General features: G+C 42.4%; 1 protein-coding gene across 2 annotated transcripts in view; it reads left to right on the top strand.

Moving 5' to 3' along the window:
• Positions 1 to 22,345, top strand: part of NEGR1 (neuronal growth regulator 1) — a 444,891-nt gene that overhangs the window by 292,771 nt on the left and 129,775 nt on the right. For both annotated transcript variants that reach the window (XM_083510584.1, XM_083510583.1), the window contains exon 4: positions 13,752 to 13,883. In XM_083510584.1, coding sequence (XP_083366710.1) covers positions 13,752 to 13,883 — 132 coding nt within the window. The remainder of the gene's footprint in view (positions 1 to 13,751; positions 13,884 to 22,345) is intronic.

The raw sequence follows: 22,345 nt of genomic DNA, 5'->3' as shown, positions 1-22,345 counted from the left end.
TCACTTGCCACATCACTTGAACCCAGTCTTATGGTTTGTTTTCCTCCAGACAAATCAGAAGAGGAGGCCAAGGTTTGTGCGGCGGCAGCAGGCACAGAGGAGAAGCAATTTGCCTGGGATTTTAGCTTTGTGTACCGTCACACTGCTCATTCCCATAAAGCCAGGCCAAGAAACTGAAGTATATTAGTTTGTATGCTGTTTTGTGGTCTCCCTACAAGGAATCTGTCACATCCTGCTTCTTCAACATGAAACATGAGATTGAGGATCTTGGTGTGTCAGAAATACAGTAGTAGAGCTCAGTGCTCCCCCCACCCGAAAAATAGGTGCCGGAACACACTTTTTAACCAAAGAGAGAGAGGTGCCAGTATTGCATACCCTTGAGTACCCCCTAAAGAGGGGGGAGAAGCACTGGTGGAGCCCTATCTGCAAAGCAGCCTTTCAGTTTCTGTGATGTGCCTGTGTGTCTCTATAAGAAGAGATTGCAGCATTCCACTTCCTCTTCCTGCCTGAATCCCTTTGTCCTCTGTGTAGTGTGCTAATAATGCCTACCACCAATAAAAGCCTTTCTTTTTCTGCAAGGAGAGCCTTCCTAAGCGCTGAATGGCAAGTATGTTTGACCCTAAACCCACAGGTGAATGTATGTAAAAGCAGTTTCAGGAACTATTTCACATGTAAAAACTTTATGATGTTACCAAGAGGTTCAAGGTTTTGTTTTGTTTTCCTGTCACAAAGCAAGGTGCTGTAATACAACAAATGCAACACATGTAAAGGAAAAGGAAAAAGCTGGCAATGATTTCTTTGTAAATGGCTAAAATTAAAATACACCAAGCATATCTGAATCGCAGAGGTGTGGAGGACGCACGGGCTACAGCTGAAAATAACAAGGGACAGAATAATAACAGTGTGCTGGGGAGCATAATTGCAACACAGCGTAAAATTCCCGTAATAACACTAAACATTTGCAGTTCAGTGATATCGCCAGCCTGTGCTTCAGGATTAGCTTTGTTGCTCTTTCATCCTGGAAGAATCCCCTCCCCATTAGCAAATTTCAAAATTTCGGTTCTGATTCTCTCTCTCTCTCTCTCTCTCTCTCTCTCTCTCTCTCTCTCTCTCCCTCTCTCTCTCTCTCTCTGTGTGTGTGTGTGTGTGTGTGTGTACGTGCACGTGCCGTAACTGAACTCTATCCAATACAATCCCTATTATTTCTGGACAGCACTAAAGCTCTGAAGATGTATTACACTAATGTATCATCATAGCACTGTCATTCTGACGATATATTAGTGTAATACATCTTCAGAGCACTCAAATGATGGGGCTGTCTAGGAGTTGATTCAATTCAATTACTGGACAAAAGGCATTGCTAGTCAACTGAATGGAGAAAGAGAGAGAATACTTCCTGTAGAAGCCTTGCTAGAGCGCATTAGTGCAAAAATGTCATTATGAAGGCTGCTATTGTGTGAAGGCTGCTGCCATACTCTACACAATGATATTGAGCACACACACCTGTATTCATAAGGAGGAAACACAATTGTACGCTGGTGAGCTGGGTTGCACTAATTCCTACAATCATGGTTTCCAAAAACTACTGCTATGTGGTTTTGGGAAATTGCAATGATCATGTAACTGTGTGTGCCATACTTCTCTGCTAATTCCCTCTGCATGATCATAGGTATATGCAAGACAAGATCAAGGATAGGCATACCAGAACTCAATCCTATTGTATCAAAGAAATTCAGCAGCAGCACAGCTATAAACCCATCCTTCAGGTGATTATTATACTGGTTTTATTTAACAGCAATCTTAAGTATCTTGGAACACTGATGCCCACTTTGCATGTTAGAGAGAAAGAATGTACACAAAATAAAGTCTGCTTGCGAGGGCACATGCCATGTTTGAATACTCACTGTAATAATCAACAGTGGAGCCACCAACTGAACTTCCATCCATGTATGCAGACTGATCTTTCTACACTGGGAATCAGACCAGGATCAGGGAGACTTAAGGTTCGAAACCTCACTGTGTGACTATAGGTCACTGCTATGTTTCAGCCTAAGCTACTTCATAGGGTTGTTCCAATAAGAAAATGGATGTGGGGGTGGGAGCTCCTTGCAGGAAATGCAATATAAAAAATATAAAATAGATATTAAATATTATGACAACATGTGGATTAATGACATTTAAACTAATAAAAAATGAGGGATGGCCCTTAGGTCTGTGGTAGACCAAGTGGTTCCAAATTCAGTCCCTGACATATGGTCAGGAAGAACTGCATGCCTGTGACCCTCAGAGGTGTTACTAGTCATAGGAGACAATAATGGGCTAGATGGACAAATTGACTTACCTGGTGTTGAAAAGCACACACTTTGTATATGTTTTTTATCCATCATATGTCCAAAGACCCTTAAACTGACCATTGAATTTCAGAGGTTCCTGTTGCAGAAAAACTTCTCTCTTCCCACTACTTCCAGTTTGTTTAGCATAGAATCATAGAAGAGTTGAAAGGGACCCAAGGGTCATCTAGCCCAACCCCTTGCAATGCAGGAATCTCAGCTAAAGCATCCTGTGGCCCAAGACACCATAATGTTGTAATAGCTGGAATTATGAAAGCTAGAAGGAAAACATTATCATAGCTCCCTTCTTGGAGACAAGGGAAGGATGCAACTGTCCCATGCTATAGGAAACAAATGGAACAATGTGGAAACTGGGACAACTCTGGGTTTGTTCTCTTTTAAATTGGTCAGCTCCAGATTCACATTCTCTTTGTAATGATGAGATATACAGATCATAGCGAAATAGCTGAATTTTCTAGATGACTGAAAGAATTTGTTGTAGACATTTTCATACGTGTGTGTGTGTGTGTGTGTGTGTGTGTGTGTGTTATGGGGAAACAGTGTAAAACAATTCAGTGGTTTTATTTGATGAGCACTGACATACCTCCCTTATGCCATCATTATTCTGCTGGCAGGCAACAGCTTGATTATGGGCACCAGAACTGCTCTTATCTTCCAGGTGAGAGATGAAGGAATGAGGTGAAACATCTGTTCCCTGCAGCTAAGTTGGAATGGGTCTGGAGATTAGCCAGAAATCCTTCAATGGCAAACCACGGCAGGAAGAATCAACTCTGACTTGGCCAGGAATAGCCAAAAGCTCAGAGGACTCTCATTTTTCATGTAGGAAAATAGAAAATTGGACATTAGGCCATTATGAATAATTGCCCTGGCCTGCTGAAAGCTATTTATCTCAATCTCAGTCTGTGGCATGTATTTCATATTTACTTTCATGTCTTAGTAGGGGGAGATGAGAGTACTGGATAGGGACTATTTCATCCTGTCCCAACAGCTTAGATTGAGTATTTGTAACTGGGTAAAACTCAAAGGGAGGATTCTGATGGGAGTAGGGGCCAGATCTATTCTGGGCAGCTCCCAATGAAATACTAAAAACACACACAAAATCAAACACAAAAAACTTCCCTATATAGGACTGCCTTGAGATGTCTTCTAAAAGTCAAATAGTTGTTTATTTTCTTGGCATCTGATAGGGTGGCATTCCACATTTTGTGCTGTTTTATGCCACAGTATCCATAACACATTTGCCATGTGGACATTCAGCCTTCCTTCCAATGCCAACATCGCATGTGACCATAGGAACATAATGTGGCTTGACTATCATTCATTCATTCCCCACCCTTTTCCCCCTGACAGGGACTCAGGGACTTATCTAGTCTAAGTCTTTAGACATCTCTGTCACTTTCTTCTGTTCTGCTTTTACTGCTTGTTGTATTCTTACAACCTGGATCATGTGCAATAATGGGTAGGAGCATGATATGAGAATTCTGCAGCAGAGATGTTGGTTAGGTATGATGACATTTTGGACACACTACTTATTTTGACATTTTCATCCCCAAAAAAGTTTTTGATTTGAGTTTCTACTGAAATGAGGCTGCATTTTAATGTTGTATTTTAATCTTGTTTTTAAGTTGTATTTTAATCAATTGTTTTTATACCTGGTGTTAGCCGCCCTGAGCCCAGTCTTGGCTGGGGAGGGCGGGGTATAAATAAAATTTATTAATTATTATTGTTATTATTACTGACCCTTTATTCTATGGTTCCTTGTTGAGGGTGAGTTGCTCTTTCTAGGTCTGCATATACTGTGCTGCCATTCTAAAGCTTCGGCCTTTTTTGAAAGGTTTTTCTTAACTATTAAAAAAACCCACTAGGCTTCAATGACAAAATAAATGTAACATTTATTTCAGCATGTGTAATGTTCAGGGACTTAAGATTTGTTGTGACCAAGTAATAAGGCTTCACAAGATCTGTCAGCTCTCCAAAGCCCTAAGAATATTCTTCAGAGTTTTCTTTAAAAGAGCCAGGTTAAAAATGGAGGGACCACCACTGGAAGAGCTAGATGTGATGAGTATATATTTAACTCCGACTGAATGCAAACTTTGGGCAAGCAAGTCATTAATAAGAATAATGGCAATCAGCCTCACAGGTGCTCAGTCTTGTGCTAGTATGATGAAGCTGCAACATGTGGAATAGGTGTGCTTCTGGGTAGAGAAAATACTAGGAAGATAGGAAATTCAGTATGCAACTCTCCAGGATTTCAGACAGGAGACAGCGCTACCTGGAGATGCTGGGGACTGAACCTGGGACCTGCTGCATTGCAAAGGAGATGCTCTGCCAACGACCTACAGACCTTTCCTTGATCAGTGGCACTAAACCAGGTGTGCTGCAAGGCTAACCCAGGCCTGTGTTAAAGCAGAATGAGAACACTGCACCGGTGATGGGTTGTGACTTCAGTATTCAGAGCTCCCAACAAGTAGCGAAAAGAAGGGTCTTAACCCTTGGTAGACTGCTATACATGTCTACCGGGCTTTATCTGGCATCAAATTGTGAAGGCTTCTTATTTGGCTTCATGGCCACAAGCTGTAGGGGCATATTTATTGAAAATGCTTCATCCACAGTTGCTGCAATCTTCAGCTGTTAGCAGGAAAAGGAAGTCGGCAATTAAGCCTGCATGCTTACTTCTCAGTACTCCCATTTGAACCCAGGAGAATGTATTTCAGAGTCAATATGCCCAGGATCAGAGTAAACATCTTGTCACGAAGGTGAAGATGGGAAGTCTATTGCTTGGGCCATGCTTGTGACATGGGAACATTTGGAACAAAACACGGAAGAGAATTAACTCTGTCCCTGGCTGTTTTGTTGATCTTCGGTGAACACTAAACCTTTGCACCTGTAGTGTAGGTAGCCTGACTTTTCTTCTTCCTCCTCCTCCTCCTCCTCCTCCTCCTCCTCCTCCTCCTCCTCCTCTTCTTCTTCTTCTTCTTCTTCTTCTTCTTCTTCTTCTTCTTCTTCTCTTCTTACACAAGAGAAGGACATCTGACCATGCTGCTATCCATATAGTGTACAGATATCCATCTGGTCTATTTGTTTCAGTATCTTATGCTATTTCCAACCGAGAGCAGCTGTTTTTATCCACATCAAGAGTATTAAAATGTAGATAGACATCCTTTATATCAAGATTCTACCTCTAAGGCAGCAAAATCAATACCCTAATGTATCCTAGCACAACAGCTGGGTAAGGATGCTGTGGTAAAATGACTGTAAAAGGAAAATTCAAAGTTACTTCAGAGTATGGTGACTTTATGGATCTCAGTTATATATAATTTAGCCTGACAGCAGTTCGGCTCAATGATAAAAAGTTAATATAACTTTGAGAGTGGTGGTAGGGAATTAAACCTGGCTTTTTCAGTTTTAAAACCAATATGTACACTAGCCTCAAAACTAGCAATTTTGAAACAGCAGTGAACTGGACACTGTGCTTCTAGGAAAAATATAAATAGTCCCTATGAGTCATTTTATCTCTGAATAGAACATAAAAATATATTTTTTCAATAAAGTGCTGTTTGAGGATTGCCACTTAGTATTAAAGGGAAACTGCAGTGCAGTTTACTATAATTTTTTTGATTTATTACAAGATAGAGAATGTTCTCTGGAAATGGACAGCTTTATGCTGGCATTACTGTTACTTACTATTCTCGCGTCATTGTAGCAACACCACTTTGATGATTGACAGTAATACATCAATTTAATAGCCTTAAAAGATTTGTTTCTCTAATGATGCATTTGTGTAATGATGGACCATCATTTCATGAAACTTTTCTGAATCAGCACTTAGAGGATTTGCATGGTTTGTTTTAAAATCTATGCAGAAAGTGACACCCAGAGATGATAATTTTATTTTTAAAAAGTTGTTATCAATCTTTATAGATATAAGGGTCCCCATTAGCTCTTTAGGGTTTAAGGAGATATCACAGCTTTTAGGGCAGGAATAGCCAATGTGTTGCCTCCTGGTGTTGTGGACTACAGCTGCCAACATTGCTGGCCATTGACAGTATTGGCTGGGGCTAATGGGATTTGAAGTCCAAAACATCTGGAATGCACCTCATTGGCTACTATCCATGGTTTAGGGATAAAGTACTTTGTATGTCAGATGGAATCCATGGCACATCCAGGAAAGACCTCAGGGGATGGTACTCTCAGACAGGTGCCAAAGCTTTAGCTCAGGGGTAGGCAACCTAAGGCTTGTGGGCCCGATGCGGCCCAATTGCCTTCTCAATTTGGCCCATGGATGGTCTGGGAATCAGTGTGTTTTTACATGAGTAGAATGTGTCCTTTTATTTAAAATGCATCTCTGGGTTATTTGTGGGGCATAGGAATTCGATCATTTTTATCTTCAAAATATAGTCCGGCCCACCACATGGTCTGAGGGACACTGGACCGGCCCATGGCTGAAAACAGGTTGCTGACCCCTGCTTTAGCACCTCAGAGGAACACTGTTAATCCCTGAACTGCTGCTGGTATCCTTCTGAATACAAGTTACTGGAAACTGCTTGCGGTCAGGTCCTGCTTACAGGTTTCCCACAGGCAACTGGTTGGCCACTGTGAGAACAGGATGCTGAAATAGATGGACCATTGGCCTGATCTAGCAAGCTCATCATATGTTACTGTAAAGACAGTCCCTGCTTTTTATTAAAAGGATGTGACCATTTATTTTAATGCACAATTGAGGAGGCTTCGAGCCTCCAACAACAGCCAAGCGTCTTACCAAAATACACTAACAAACTCCAGGGAATTCTTCCTTCCATGCTGCCTCTGGAAGCAGGTGGACCCTCCTGAGCTGTTAACCCTCTCAAGTGCTGTTGTTGCTACCACCTGGTGCAATACTATAGGGAAATTCATTTTCCTAGCCTCTGCCCACAGAGGAGGATTTAAGGGAGTGCAACCAGTTCCGTCACACCGGGTGTGGCGCCTCAGAGGTGCCACTGGGGATGCCATGATTATGATTTAGAATGGAGCACACAAGGTGGTAAAGGTAAAGGGACCCCTGACCATTAGGTCCAGTCGTGGCCAACTCTGGGGTTGTGGCACTCATCTCGCTTTATTGGCTGAGGGAGCCAGCGTACAGCTTCCGGGTCATGTGGCCAGCATGACTAAGCCACTTCTGGCAAACCAGAACAATGCACGGAAACGCCGTTTAACTTCCCGCAGGAGTGGTACCTATTTATCTACATGCACTTTGATGTGCTTTCAAACTGCTAGGTTGGCAGGAGCTGGGACCGAGCAACGGGAGCTCACCCTGTTGTGGGGATTTGAACTGCCGACCTTCCGACTGGCAAGCCCTGGGCTCTGTGGTTTAGATCACAGTGCCACCCGCATCCCTACACATAAGGTGGAGGGGTGCTGATTTTTGGTGTCCCACAGGGTGCTGCTAAAATTCATAATTTGAACAAAGGCCCTTCACTCTCTAGTTCCTAAAGTGTTTCAGAGTTGGTGTCCTGGACAGTAAATGGATAGCAGGAATAGATTGCAATAAACTTTGCTGGAAAATATGAGGAAATTAAATTGCACTAAATTCTACAATGGAGCCCAAGTCTGCAATGCCCTACAATGGTAGAAAAGTAATATAAATTCAAATAAAGCAATAATACACGATACAGAGATACATGTTATGTCATTTCAGAGCTATAGATCATCAGTATTCAAGATAGGAATGACTCATACTGCAGAGCAGAGAGTACAACCCGTTACATGGGCAAAATAAATAAATAGGGAGTTGACTGTTTTCTTTGCTCAAAATAAGCACGTTTAAAGGCAATCTGATAATTAAAAAATGCAAAAGCCATGAAAGATCTTTAAGTAACAAATTTCACAGTTTGCATCATCTGGCAATAATACCAAATTCACAGGTACTACACATCTCTTTGGGCTATGGATCGTCTTAACCCAGGGGTCAGCAAACTTTTTCAACAGGGGGCTGGTCCACTGTCCCTCAGACCTTGTAGGGGGCCAGACTATTTTTGGGGGGAGGGGGGAATAAACGAATTCCTATGCCCCACAAATAACCCAAAGATGCATTTTAAATAAAAGCACACATTCTACTCATGTAAAAACACCAGGCAGGCCCCACAAATAACCCATAGATGCATTTTAAATTAAAAAACACATTCTACTCATGTAAAAAAGCACTGATTCCTAGACCATCCACAGACCAAGTACAGAATGATCTGTACTTGATCATTCTCATGTTCATTCATTTGTTAATGTATGAAAATTCACAGATAATACCCAACAATGCCTTCATCACGTTTCCGAGGCCTCTGGGCAGTAATCATGCTACTTTATATAGTCATGGCTCCCCTCAAAGAATCCTGGGAACCGATAAACAATAAAATAAATATGATTCTTGTGACGGAAAACCATGCCCATTTAGCCTATGAATTTTTGGGTTCAAGCAGGACATTTAACTAATTTTAGGTTGGGACCCTATACACACTTACCTGGGAGTAAGCCCTATTGATCTCAGTGGGTCTTGCTTCCAAGTAGCCATGCATATAATTGAGCTGTAAATGGCTTTATTAGACGATATCCTCTTCTTCAGCAAGATTGATTTTTCACGACTCACTCAAATATGAGCATTAATCCACATTTCTTATTTAATTAACTGCTACTGAGCAATTGCTTTTACTGTTACTGTTAGTCCAGTTTTATGCACTGCTTTGTAAACATCAGTACAGTTCAACTTCAACTATATAGGTATAAGATGCAGATATATTTCTCATGATGGAAAACCATGTCTATTTAGGATCTAGACTGCTTGCTTGTGAGTCCAGGCATTCTTACATTATATTGCACTTTTATTTATGATGACAAATGAACTGGCAACATGAGTGAACGCGGCATCTGGAGAGTTCTCTCTTTGCTTTGGACTTGGTGTATGTTCATTTATGTATGTTAAAAACACAGCATAAGATAGCAGACAAGGGTGGGGAAGAGACATAAAGTGCTTGCAGACCCATGCCCACAATAAGAAGTAAATTCAGAGGAGTGAATGGGGAGGGAACTTACAGTGCATTGGATTGAGCTGCAAAGCTGTAGCCCTGTGCCCACTTACCAGAGGTTTCCCACTGAACTCAGACTAAAGGTGAATTAGATTGTGCTGTAAAAGAAGTACTTAGATTAACATCCTCCTAATGCTTATCTTTCTCTTACACTCAGCATTTCCTGGCTATTCTCTTTTCTATACACTCTGAAGCCCTCCCTCTGCCTTGTGCTTCCTCCAAAGGATGGGGAAGTAATATTGCAGTTTCTATGCAAAGTTAACTTCTGAACATGTGGCTTCCTTCCTCTACCATAAAACACAAGAGTTTAAGGGTGAAGAAAGATGTGTGTGTGCCAGGGGTGAGGAACACACATAACAACTTGATACATCTCTTTTCAGACCTGTACTTGGGACAAATATTCTAGTTCCCCACATCCAGAGTTAGCCTCAACTGATTTTTCCTGCCACCCAAATTCAGGATTTTATAAATGCCTTGTGCTGCCTAAACAAATCTGCTGAGCGTGATAGCGACTCTTCTATATGATGTTCTTTGCAGCACATAATTTTAATAGATTACTATGGCATCTTCAAATAACATACACCCACGTGCGTTTTTGTTCTAAGAAACTCTGACAGACACTAATAACAGCTCTAATAAGAACTGTTGCAGGCACTCTTGGCAACTTTTCTTTCTTTCTTTTTTACATTGCATTGCATTTCTGTAAGTATTTGCTATTCAGTGTCCTCTCGCTCTCGCTTATTCCTCCATTGGCACCCTTTGCAGTAGCAGTCTTTTGTACAAGGTACACCCATTTTCCCTGCAGTTATTGTTTCTGGTGATATTTTTCAACTGGACTGATGACTGCTTCCTCAAGCTGGCAAGTTACGCTGCTTGTGCGGTAGTGCTATGCTGGCCTCTGAAGCCTGTCACTTCTGTCAATATTGGAGTGGCAGCAGTATTGACCTTGGCTGGAGCCGAATGTTGCTGCTCTCAAGGCTGCAAAGCAAATTCTACCAGCATTACAATCCTAGAGGCATATCAAAATTTGAAGGCTGGGAAAAACCCTAATGTGCAGAGTTGAACTGCACCATGTTCATTATTTGCTTCCCTCATTCAACGAAGTTCAGAATTAAATGTGCCACCAAGACCCCATTCTGCACTGTACATTCACAGCAGTACCATACCACTTAAAAGAGTCGTGGCTTCCCCCCAAGAATCCTGGGAGCTGTTGTTTGTCAACAGCGCTGAGAGTTGTTAGGAAACACCCACCCACCCCTGAGATATAATTCCCTGGTTATGGGATTGTTACATCACTTTGGAAACTGCAGCTCTGCAGGTCTCTGCCTATTCCCACAACCCCCACCCAGTGTAAAGGGCTTTGGATTGCTCTGTAAATCCCCCATACCAACCTTCAGAGTTTTAAGAGGTGCTCTGAATTCTGAGGTATGACAACCACTTCATAGGCCCATTTGCAAACAGTGTCATGCAATCCATCCTATTTGTAGACAGAGAAACTGGGAGAGCCAGCAGTTCCTCAGGTGTTGGGCTCACCATCAACAGTGTGCTCCTCACAGCAAGGGCTAATTCAGAAGACATTCACCTTTTATATTTTCCTGTCTTTTTTGTTGTTGTTGTTGCTGCTGCTGCTGCTGCTGCTGCCATTGAAACAGGCAATACCAACAAGTTGCATGTTGGCAGCTTGGACACATTTCACACCCTCCATAATTCCCCTGACCTGCTTCCATTCCAGTGCATTGTGAGGGGGATATAGTGGGGAATATTCATAAAATAGGAATGTAGGAAGCTGCCTTATACTGAGACAGACCATAGGCCCATCTATCTCAATACTGTCTGAACTGGCTGGCAGTGGTTTTCCAGGTTTCAGACAGGGTTCTCTCCCAGCCCTATCTAGAAATAACAGGGATTGAACCAGGGACCGTCTACAAACTAAGGCCCGGGGGCCGGATCTGGCCCAACTGCCTTCTAAATCCGGCCCGTGTATGGTCCAGGAATCGTGTGTTTTTACATCAGTAGAATGTGTGCTTTTATTTAAAATGCATCTCTGGGTTATTTGTGGGGCATAGGAATGCGTTCTCTCTTTTTTTCAAAATTTAGTCCGGCTCCCCACAAGGTCTGAGGGACCGTGGACCGGCCCCCTGTTGAAAAAGTTTGCTGACCCCTGGTCTACATGCAAGGCTCATGCTCTGCCACTGAAACGTGGCCTTTTCCTAAAGTTGCCTTCTTTTTCTTGGGCCGTGGGTGGGTGGGTTCTATTAAGAGAAAAATATCACATTTCCCCCACAGAAAAATACCATCTGAGGAATTTTGGATCCAAGCGTATTTTTTGCTTTTTCCACACACACACACCCATCTGCTGCAATTTAATGCAATGCAGTGCTGCGAAACTCACTTGCTACTTCTCAGTAGGAACCTGATACCAGTATAACATAGCAAAGTGTATTCAAATACTGCTGCAACGGCATATGAAAACAGAGCATTTTTTACTAGGCCACACTACTTTCAAGCAATGCAAAATGTAGCTTTTATTCCATTCTGGCTGGTAACATATGCTTCATTTCAAATTGATAGTAAATAATATTTTCCTGGAAATTCATTCGCCCTAGCAGAATGTAACAGCAGCCAACCACATAAACAGGAACAGCTGGCTCTTTAGCAGAAGCTTACCTTTCATAATATATTCCTTCCAAGTGAAACAGAAAAGGAGAAAACAGCATCACTCCACTGTATTTTGTTGTATCCTATTAATTGATTTCCCTGCCTCTGCCTTTCCTCATTTTTAATTATGATTTGGCAGGCATATTTTGTTTTTTTGCATTGGTGCTCCCATTTATGCTTTGAAACACTTGAAATAAGGTCCCAGTCCTGTGCTGGGAGTAGATATGGGGGAGAAATTCAAATAACATTTAAAGCCAAATCTATCAAATTCACACCTTCCGAAACAATATAAGAACTGCATGAAAGCTGCACTTACTTGAATTTTTTGATGCAGTCTTCTGAGCAATGTTTACAAAAATGCATATATTAGGGGAAAGTGTGCATAAAAATGAAAATAACATTAAAATGCATATTAGGCAAACACGCTTGCAAAAAATGTGCACATTAGTCAAAATTGCTTACAGAAATAGTCTTCTTGGAAGAAATTCACTCTAGAATGCTGCTGGATTTTCATGCAGGATTTTCGTTTGGAAGTGAATGTAAGTATGCAAAAATAAGAAAGCGAGAAAACCAAAATTGACAGATTCATCCCTACTGAGGTAGGGGATTGTGCTTCTGCCTGGCTTGGGGAGGGAGCAGTGGCGTAGCGTGGGTTGTCAGCACCCGGGGCAAGGCAAGTAATTTGCGCCCCCTAACCCGTGGATTTGCGCCCCCTAACCCTAACCCCCAGATGTTGCGCCCGGTGCGGCCGGCACCCCCTGCACCCCCCACACTACGCCACTGGGAGGGAGGCACGATGCTCTGATGGGGTCCAAGAGCCCTTCCACCACCTTCCCTAAGCCTGAGGCACAATGTCACACACATACAACATCTGCCCCTCCTCACTCTTGCAAGCTGGTGCCCCTGGCCCTAACTGTTCCCCTATGAAAAATTTCACCACACGCCACTGCTGAGCCCCACCTCTTGTGCATCAGTGCGGCGTATGTTGGCTGAAGCCACACCAGGAAATCTTGGCATGGTTGCAAAGGCCTGGTGTCACCAGAGCCCTTTGAGCCTGACAGCTGAGCAGGAATTCTCTTGGCCTGTGTCTTGATTTTGAATGCAGGCATTCATACATTGAATGTACAGGCTTGTATACACATTTAACCCTGGACTAGAACACAATGGATATCGGAGCTGTTAACAGAACATTGCGATTCAGAAGCTTTAGTCAAAATGAAATGCCTTTCCACAGCAAATATTTGAAACGTGTGTCAGCTTTTTTTCTAGGTAAGGCGGAACCTTGTGTTTTGTAAAAGTCAATATGAACTGAAGCATAATGGTGAATTTTCATCTATCCTGCTAGAGGACTGTTCAACTCAATTGCAAAATGGGCATAGATTTATTTGATGTATGCCAAGGTTAGGTAACTCTAATAAATTATAAAGAGACGGTGTATATCGCTTCTTGTGATAGTCATTGTTACAGTATTGCTACCTTATGTGAGGCTGTGCAATGTGCAGTTGTTTTCAGCACATGGGAGAAGGGGTGAAAGATGTAATCATTTGTCACCTTGATTTCAGGAATAGTTCTGTCAGCAGTTTCCTGCAACAAGCTGGTTGTTTTTACCTGAATGGAGCTTCAATCAGCTCCAATGAAATTTCCTGTACACTCTTTTTAATCTCTCTCTCCCTCTCCCCTTTAATTTCAGCCAAACCATTTGAAAGTGGACAGTATTTGGACATCTATGGAATTACAAGAGACCAAGCTGGGGAATATGAATGCAGTGCTGAAAACGACGTCTCAGTCCCAGATGTGAAAAAAGTAAAAGTCACAGTAAACTGTAAGTTGCATGTGTTTTGGAGGGGGGGAAATATTTGAAATGAAAGAGGTTGGTGAAAAACAGTGTGATGTAGAAGATGCATTCAGGTGGCTGTCAAATAGTGGCTATCTGTGATGTTAGTTGCGAGAGATTAGCACCATGGCAGCAGGTCCTGTGCAAAAGCAGTCATATTTGCCTTCACTGTTTTAACTTCTGTATGCATGCAAATGTATAGGTAGAAGATCTCTTATAATGAATGCCTGCCACCATGATGCTGCTTCCATGGGCATTCATTATACCCAGCTGAATGACTGGAAGGGGCCCATGTTGGAAGCCTTTCTCATCAGACCAAGAGCTTTTATCTTTCCTGGCAATCAGAAGGACTTATGTTTCATGCTGCTCCTCCTTTCTGTGACTGAAAAGGGGTTCTGACACCTGAGCATGCAATCCCTGGTAGCTTACCTGACTAGGTCTCAGTCTCATACCTGGGTTCAAGTCCTCAAATCCTGAGAAACTCTGTAAATGGTCAGTAAATTGTCCACTACTTTAGTGCATCGTGTTTTTGACATGGCAAGTTTTATTTGTGCCTATTGGGTCCCTCCCTGGTCCAAAGACAGTGAGGTAAGCAGGACCAAGGGAACAGGTTTTGCCCCTTCCCTACTGAGTGTTAGCTCAAGACCAGGCTTCCTCAACCTCAGCCCTCCAGATGTTCTGAGACTACAATTCCCATCATCCCTGACCACTGGTCCTGCTAGCTAGGGATCATGGGAGTTGTAGGCCAAAAACATCTGGCAGGCCGAGGTTGAGGAAGCCTGCCCAAGACAGATCCCTTTAAGTGAGTGGTGCCCTTAACAGCTGTACGGCTATGTTAAAGATGCACATTGCGCCACCTGGAGGCCCCTGCAGCATATGGGCTCTTCTCCTGGTGCTCCAATTCATGTCACAGTGGGCACTTCACTAGACTAAATTTATTATTCGTATGTTCCAAAATACGATTTGCAATTCCATTCAGACAAACAAAATTATCATTTGGGTGCTTGGTGCTGCCTCGGATTGCTGCATTCCAGGTGGGGCTTTTACATTATGCCAATCCTGTGAGTTTTTCAGAGATACTACACCAGGATGTAGAAGGCTGAATGGACCCTTGATCACATCTCAGAAGGGCAGCTTTAAAAAAAAATCTGTGTCCTTATAAACATCTGGGATACCTAAGTAAGTTTCTCTCCTTGCTGAGCTCTCCAGTTCCTTATAACATGCAACTTTAGTTTTTCTGCAAGGTGGACACTGGAAAGTTATTTTGGAAACAGGAACTAGGTCTGATTTTTTAACTTCTCAGACACATGGTTTCAAGACTTCTGTTGCTCGGGGCTTTCTCTCAAATACCACTGTATTATTTCTTGTCCTTCTTTCATAGACAGTGTCACCTCCCATGTTGCTATAACTTAGTTTCAGTTCCTGGGCTTCTATTCAAAGGTCTGTATTGTGTGTAATATGCTTTCAACACTATTATTAAATAAGGAAAACAATAAATAGCAATCCCAAGATGACACTGGCATTAAAAAAATGTGCTGAAGAAGTGAAGGATATTCTTAGAAGGCTTTTTCAGGAGGCAGTTGCCTGTCTCTACCTAGCAGCTCCTCACCTAGCCATTTCGTGTAAAATGCAGAAATACTGTCAACATCTGTTCCCTACTACAAGCAATGATTCATTCTGACTAGGCAGAAGAAGAACATTCAGCAGCATTTAAGGCTAAAGCTTACTTGTATTGGGAGAACATATGCTCTCTAGAGCTATAAAAACTACTGGTTGTATCTGATTTTCATTGGACTTTAAATGTAACATTAAGCACAACTAGAAGTTTAAAGCTCCAAAAGTGCTAACTTGGCTTTGGGAAGCAGGGGAATGGACTCTAGGACTCTGTCACAGCCATCACAGCTCCATCCCAAAGCCCAGCTTTGGGAAGGCAGCACGAGGGCTGGGGGCAAGTGTCAAATGTTGCTGAGGACCATGAAAAAATGCCTCAAGGGCCATATGCAGCCACTCAAGCTGCAAGTTGGACCACCCTGCTATAGAATGATCTATGGAGCAGTAACAAATTCTGAGCATCCAGTTGCTATGTATTATGTTCTTGAGAGCAATTGCCTAATATTGTTAAGTGAATGTTGAACCTCTGAACTGGATCTGATTCTCTAAAATAGATGTTACCAAACTGTAGTCTGTGGACCGTCAGTGGTTCATGAGCTTCATACAGGTGGTCCATGGCATGTCTGGCTAACTCAGCAGTTAGTAGAGACACTCCATTGTCTCTCAAAACAGACAGATGCCAACAATATTTCTTACATTGTATTTTACTGCATTGCAATTTGAATTCTGTGGAATGCAAACTGCAATACAATGAAATGCAATAGCAGAATTAAAGGAAGCAATAACAAATGTAATAAAAATCAGACAGCATCTAGCATGGCACACTGCAATGGCTACAGCATGCAGGAAAAAATCAAGTCATCATTACCAAGGGCATTAGCAATTTTCAAAAGATCTGCAGGGGGGGACTTGTGCCTTGTGCTTTAAAGCATAGCTGGTGGTCTGTAAACACCTCAGAATGCTCTGCTTTGCTGGCAAGTATATCATACTACTAGCAATGGGCTATCTCTGAGGATTCTTTTGGTCAAACTTGTTTCTTGATTATTGCCTGAAGCTGGAATAGGAGCACTGGAATCCTCCTTAGATTGCCTTGAGCTGCCTCTGTGTAATGCAACTCTATGTTGGATGCACAGCCAGCATAAATCGAGTGGTTAGTACAGTATAGTGCCTCCTTATTTTCTGTTTGAATAATCCACAGTAGTATTAATGTAGACTATTTTTCATATCCTCCTTCCGCTTCTGTGAAGTCTGTGCAAATTTGCTAGCCGTCCAACATGCTTAGGGTTCCTCTGTATTCAGAAGCTGACTACCTTTGATTATCACAAAAATAATAATTAATATTTCTTACTTGTGAGCATCCAAGAGACTTTGCTGGCCACTTTGGGGGGTGCAGTACTGGGCTGTAGTATTCTTGCTTAAATTCTCAGAAGATGGATATTGGCATATTTAGTCTTCATAGCAGACACATTGATCTCAAACCTCTTGAAACAGTCTCAGCTTCCATTAAAAACATGAAGTTCTATTGATTCAGTTTCATCTTTTTCTTTTGAATGCATGCTATTGTAACAAATAAATTCCTCAGTATTTTTATGCACACAATCCCACCCAGAATCTCAGATCTGTTCAGCTATTTGTTGGCACAGAGGTGGGGCCTCTTAATGAAACGTATTTGAGCATCCCTTCCCCCTCTCCTCACTGAATTTAAAAACTCCTGGTCTCTAAGAAGCTGATCAAATATATTCCAGTGTCTTCCATCCATTTTCTCTCTTTGCTTCTTTTACTCATATTGGAAAACAAAATCTCATACAGTTTGGCAGAAGAGTCTCATAACAGCACAGCATATTGTGTGTTCAGGTCTTGCACTTAAATCACAGTATATTGCTACTTGTATACCTCTGGTTCTCTGACACTGGAGAGTAAACTTTATTGCCTTGCCTGCTAGATGAAAAGAAGATTTTGAGTAAACTGCTGTATTAACAAGGGGAGAGAGTCCAACTGGGGGGAAAGATCATAGTCACTTGGTCCTTTGATGTGGAAATTGTGTATCATTTGCCACTCAGCTTCCTTTGGACACATTGAATAGGATTCTGATTTCATCTACACTGCTGTAAATCTGGAGTAACTGTCTAGAAATCAATGAAGTTACACCAGATTTATGGCAGCGTAGCAAAGTCCAATTTGTCCTAATGGCCTTGGTTCTACAATTGTAATTAAAGTAGCGGTAAATATTGATGGATGGTTGAGAGTGTACGTGTAAGCCATGATTCACTGACGAAGCTTCAACCAGCAGCAACTCCTGCAAGAGAGACATTGTGATCTCTGTATCATGCAAATGAGCATATGCCTGGCAAGAGAGTTAACTCATTAGGGTGGAGCAGCCATTACACCCACCAGATGTGCATTTAGCAGAACAGCTGCAGGCAGCAAAAAGCAGCTCAGAGTCGGAGAAATGATTTGTGGGTGTGTCTGCGTGTTCATTTTCAATGGATGTGTTTGTTTTCATGTTTGGAAACAAATTCCTATAATACCCCTAATCTACTTCATTGTTTTCGATGAGTCTAATTCTGAATGTCATATTGCTAAAACTTGTGTGGTGGGGTATATTCCTATATACTTAGCCCTTTGACACTCAGTTTGTTTGGTGGTGGTTGGAATAGACTGATTCTTGTTTTTTATTATGCTCATGGAATTGAACATGGATTGTCATTTGAGTTGTCTTCATTGGGAGGTAAGTTGTTGAACGTTTGTTATGGGGAGATGCTGGACTTCTTGTTTCTATGCCCATGAGATCCCTGGCTGCACCAAATGGTGCTTCTGGAATGGTACCCAAAGGGACTGTTGCAGGCAGACCTGGAAATAGTAAAGATGCTGACTAGCTCCAGGGTAGCAGAGGAAAAGCAGCCCATGCTAGCTCTCCAAAGGAAAATGTGAAGGGTAGAGGGGAGCATGTTGTGTGAGAGGGCATATTGGCACCCCTCCCACAATATGGTTCTCCTGGGCTTCAGGAAGAGAGTCTGCCAGGAAGGAAGAGATTAACAGTACAAGTGGAGCCCAAGAAAATGAACTATTCTGTTTCACCTGCCTCTGGATTCACTGCTTCTTCAGTTCATCCACAGACTCATTTGAACCTCAGAGTCAAGCCAGACAATGGCCAAACTTGGCCCTCCAGCTGTTTTGGGACTACAAGTCCCATCATCCCTAGCTAACAAGACCAATGGTCAGGGATGATGGGACTTGTAGTCCCAAAACAGCTGGAGGGCCAATTTTGGGCATTCCGGCCATAATGTTATTGTCATTTTAGCAAACTACCAGTATATCTAATTTGATTCAGTTCTGCTTTCAAATGACATCCCAGGCACCAAGTGACTTTTCTGATGGGCTTTATTCAAGGGAAATTCTTTGTCAAGTATTCTGAAACATACCTTGGGAGACTTCTCATTAGCAGTAATTGCCTCCATCCCTATTTCTTCCCATGGTTTGTTGTTGTTGTTTAGTCGTTTAGTCGTGTCCGACTCTTCGTGACCCCGTGGACCAGAGCACGCCAGGCACTCCTGTCTTCCACTGCCTCCCGCTGTTTGGTCAAACTCATGCTGGTAGCTTCAAGAACACCATCCAACCATCTCATCCTCTGTCGTCCCCTTCTCCTTGTGCCCTCCATCTTTCCCAACATCAGGGTCTTTTCCAGGGAGTCTTCTGTTCTCATGAGGTGGCCAAAGTATTGGAGCCTCAGCTTCACGATCTGTCCTTCCAGTGAGCACTCAGGGCTGATTTCCTTAAGAATGGATACGTTTGATCTTCTTGCAGTCCACGGGACTTTCAAGAGTCTCCTCCAGCACCATAATTCAAAAGCATCAATTCTTCGGCGATCAGCCTTCTTTATGGTCCAGCTCTCACTTCCATACATCACTACTGGGAAAACCATAGCTTTTACTATACGGACCTTTGTTGGCAAGGTGATGTCTCTACTTTTTAAGATGCTGTCTAGGTTTGTCACTGCTTTTCTCCCAAGAAGCAGGTGTCTTTTAATTTTGTGACTGCTGTCACCATCTGCAGTGATCATGGAGCCCAAGAAAGTGAAATCTCTCACTGCCTCCATTTCTTCCCCTTCTATTTTCCAGGAGGTGATGGGCCCAGTGGCCATGATCTTCGTTTTTTTGATGTTGAGCTTCAGACCATATTTTGCACTCTCCTCTTTCACCCTCAATAAAAGGTTCTTTAATTCCTCCTCACTTTCTGCCATCAAGGTTGTGTCATCTGCATATCTGAGGTTGTTGATATTTCTTCCGGCAATCTTAATTCCGGCTTTGGATTCATCCAGCCCAGCCTTTTGCATGATGAATTCTGCATATAAGTTAAATAAGCAGGGAGATAATATACAGCCTTGTCGTACTCCTTTCCCAATTTTGAACCAATCAGTTGTTCCATATCCAGTTCTAACTGTAGCTTCTTGTCCCACATAAAGATTTCTCAGGAGACAGATGAGGTGATCAGGCACTCTCATTTCTTTAAGAACTTGCCATAGTTTGCTGTGGTCGACACAGTCAAAGGCTTCTGCATAGTCAATGAAGCAGAAGTAGATGTCTTTCTGGAACTCTCTAGCTTTCTCCATAATCCAGCGCATGTATGCAATTTGGTCTCTGGTTCCTCTGCCTCTTCTAAATCCAGCTTGCACTTCTGGGAGTTCTCTGTCCACATACTGCTTGAGCCTTCCTTGTAGAATTTTAAGCATAACCTTGCTAGCGTGTGAAATGAGTGCAATTGTGCGGTAGTTGGAGCAACACAAGTTTGGCCTTAGAGATGAAAACGAAGCAGGGCAAAGGCTAATAGAGTTCTGTCAAGAGAACAAGCTGGTCATCACAAACACACTTTTCCAACAACACAAGAGACGATTCTACACATGGACATCACCAGATTGTTCCTTTTATCTCTTGATTCCCTACTTTAGCATTCCAATCCCCTATAATGAGAAGAACATCCTTCTATAAGGTCTTGTAAGTCTTCATAGAATTGGTCAATTTCAGTTTCTTCAGCACCAGTAGTTGGTGCATAAACTTGGATTACTGTGTTGTTAAAAGGTCTGCCTTGGATTCGTATCGAGATAATTCTATCATTTTTGAGATTGCATCCCAGTACAGCTTTCACCACTCTTTTGTTGACTATGAGGGCCACTTCATTTCTTTTATGGGTTTCTTGCCCACAGTAGTAGATATGATGGTCATCCGAACTGAATTCGCCCATTCCCATCCATTTTAGTTCACTGATGCCCAGGATGTCAATATTTATTCTTGCCATCTCATTTTTGACCACATCCAACTTACCCAGGTTCATGGTTCTTACATTCCAGGTTCCTATGCAATATTTTTCTTTACAGCACTGGACTTTCCTTTTGCTTCCAGGCATATCCACAACTGAGCGTCCTTTCGGCTTTGACCCAGCCGCTTCATCAGCTCTGGATCTACTTATACTTGTCCTCCGCTCTTCCCCAGTAGCATGTTGGACACCTTCCGACCTGAGGGGCTCATCTTCCAGCGTCATAACTTTTATATGCCTGTTGTCTTTGTCCATGGAGTTTTCTTGGCAGGGATACTGGAGTGGCTTGCTGGTTCCTCCTCCAGGTGGATCACGTTTGGTCAAAACTCTCCACTATGACCTGTTCATCTTGGGTGCCCTGCTCGGCATAGTTCATAGCTTCTCTGAGTTATTCAAGCCCCTTCGCCACGGCAAGGCAGTGATCCATGAAGGGGTTTACCATCCCATGGTTTACCATCTACTATGTCCACTATAGGACACTATGGCTTGTATCTAGTGTTAGTCCTATGTGGGGTAGACTCATTGAAATTAATGAACATTACTAACTTGGGTCTATTAATTTCAGTAGGACTACTCTGAGTAGGGCTTCATTGGATACAGATCCCAGTTTATAAACAGAGGGAGAAATAAGCAGTGCCAACATTACCCATTAGACAGGAGGGAAGATTTGCAGAAACCAAAGTAGGATTAATATATAGTGGGGTGCCATTTTTGCAATTTAAAGCCTGCTTTTGCATATAAGTATTAATGATTTCTAATCATCAGGTAATACAGTGGTACCTCGGGTTAAGAATTTAATTTGTTCTGGAGGTCCGTTCTTAACCTGAAACTGTTCTTAACCTGAGGTACCACTTTAGCTAATGGGGCCTCCTGCTGCCGCTGCGCTGCCGCGGCACAATTTCTGTTCTCATCCTGAAGCAAAGTTCTTAACCCAAGGTGCTATTTCTGGGTTAGCAGCGTCTGTAACCTGAAGCGTCTGTAACCCGAGGTACCACTGTACTTGCAGTTTAGATCTTGCTGAATCTGGAATTATTATACTCCACATTGGCTTGGTTAGCGCATAACACGATGCAATGGTTTAATAAACCATAGGTTAGTTTGATTATCCAAACCTGGTCCAGTGTCTTAACCATGGTTTAGTAACACTAACAAACCAACACTCGTGAGCCATGATTTGTTGTTGGTTTATAAACCTTGGCTTATGTTAACTATGGATCATTAGGGTTATGTGCAAACATAGCTACACAGTCACTTTGTAAGGAAACTTGATATTATTGTATCCATATTACAAGTAAGGTTGCTGAGGTAAGTGATGAGGACTTAAACCAAGGGCTTTCTGGTCATATTCTGAGCTGCTATGCCTACACCACCAGGTATGTGCATGGTAACAGTAAAAATATTTCAGAGGTTGGAGGAACTACAGGACCAGCAGATGCAGAGAGAACAGCAGGAGGAAAATAGCAGGAGTGGCCCTTTTAGGCCTAAATTAGACAAACAGGAGATGAGGAAGTAAAACCTTATAGGCTGTA

This window comes from Podarcis liolepis (genome assembly GCF_965112155.1).
Source record: "Podarcis liolepis genome assembly, chromosome: 6".
Taxonomy (NCBI): domain Eukaryota; kingdom Metazoa; phylum Chordata; class Lepidosauria; order Squamata; family Lacertidae; genus Podarcis; species Podarcis liolepis.
This window is presented reverse-complemented; position numbering and strand designations above follow the sequence as displayed.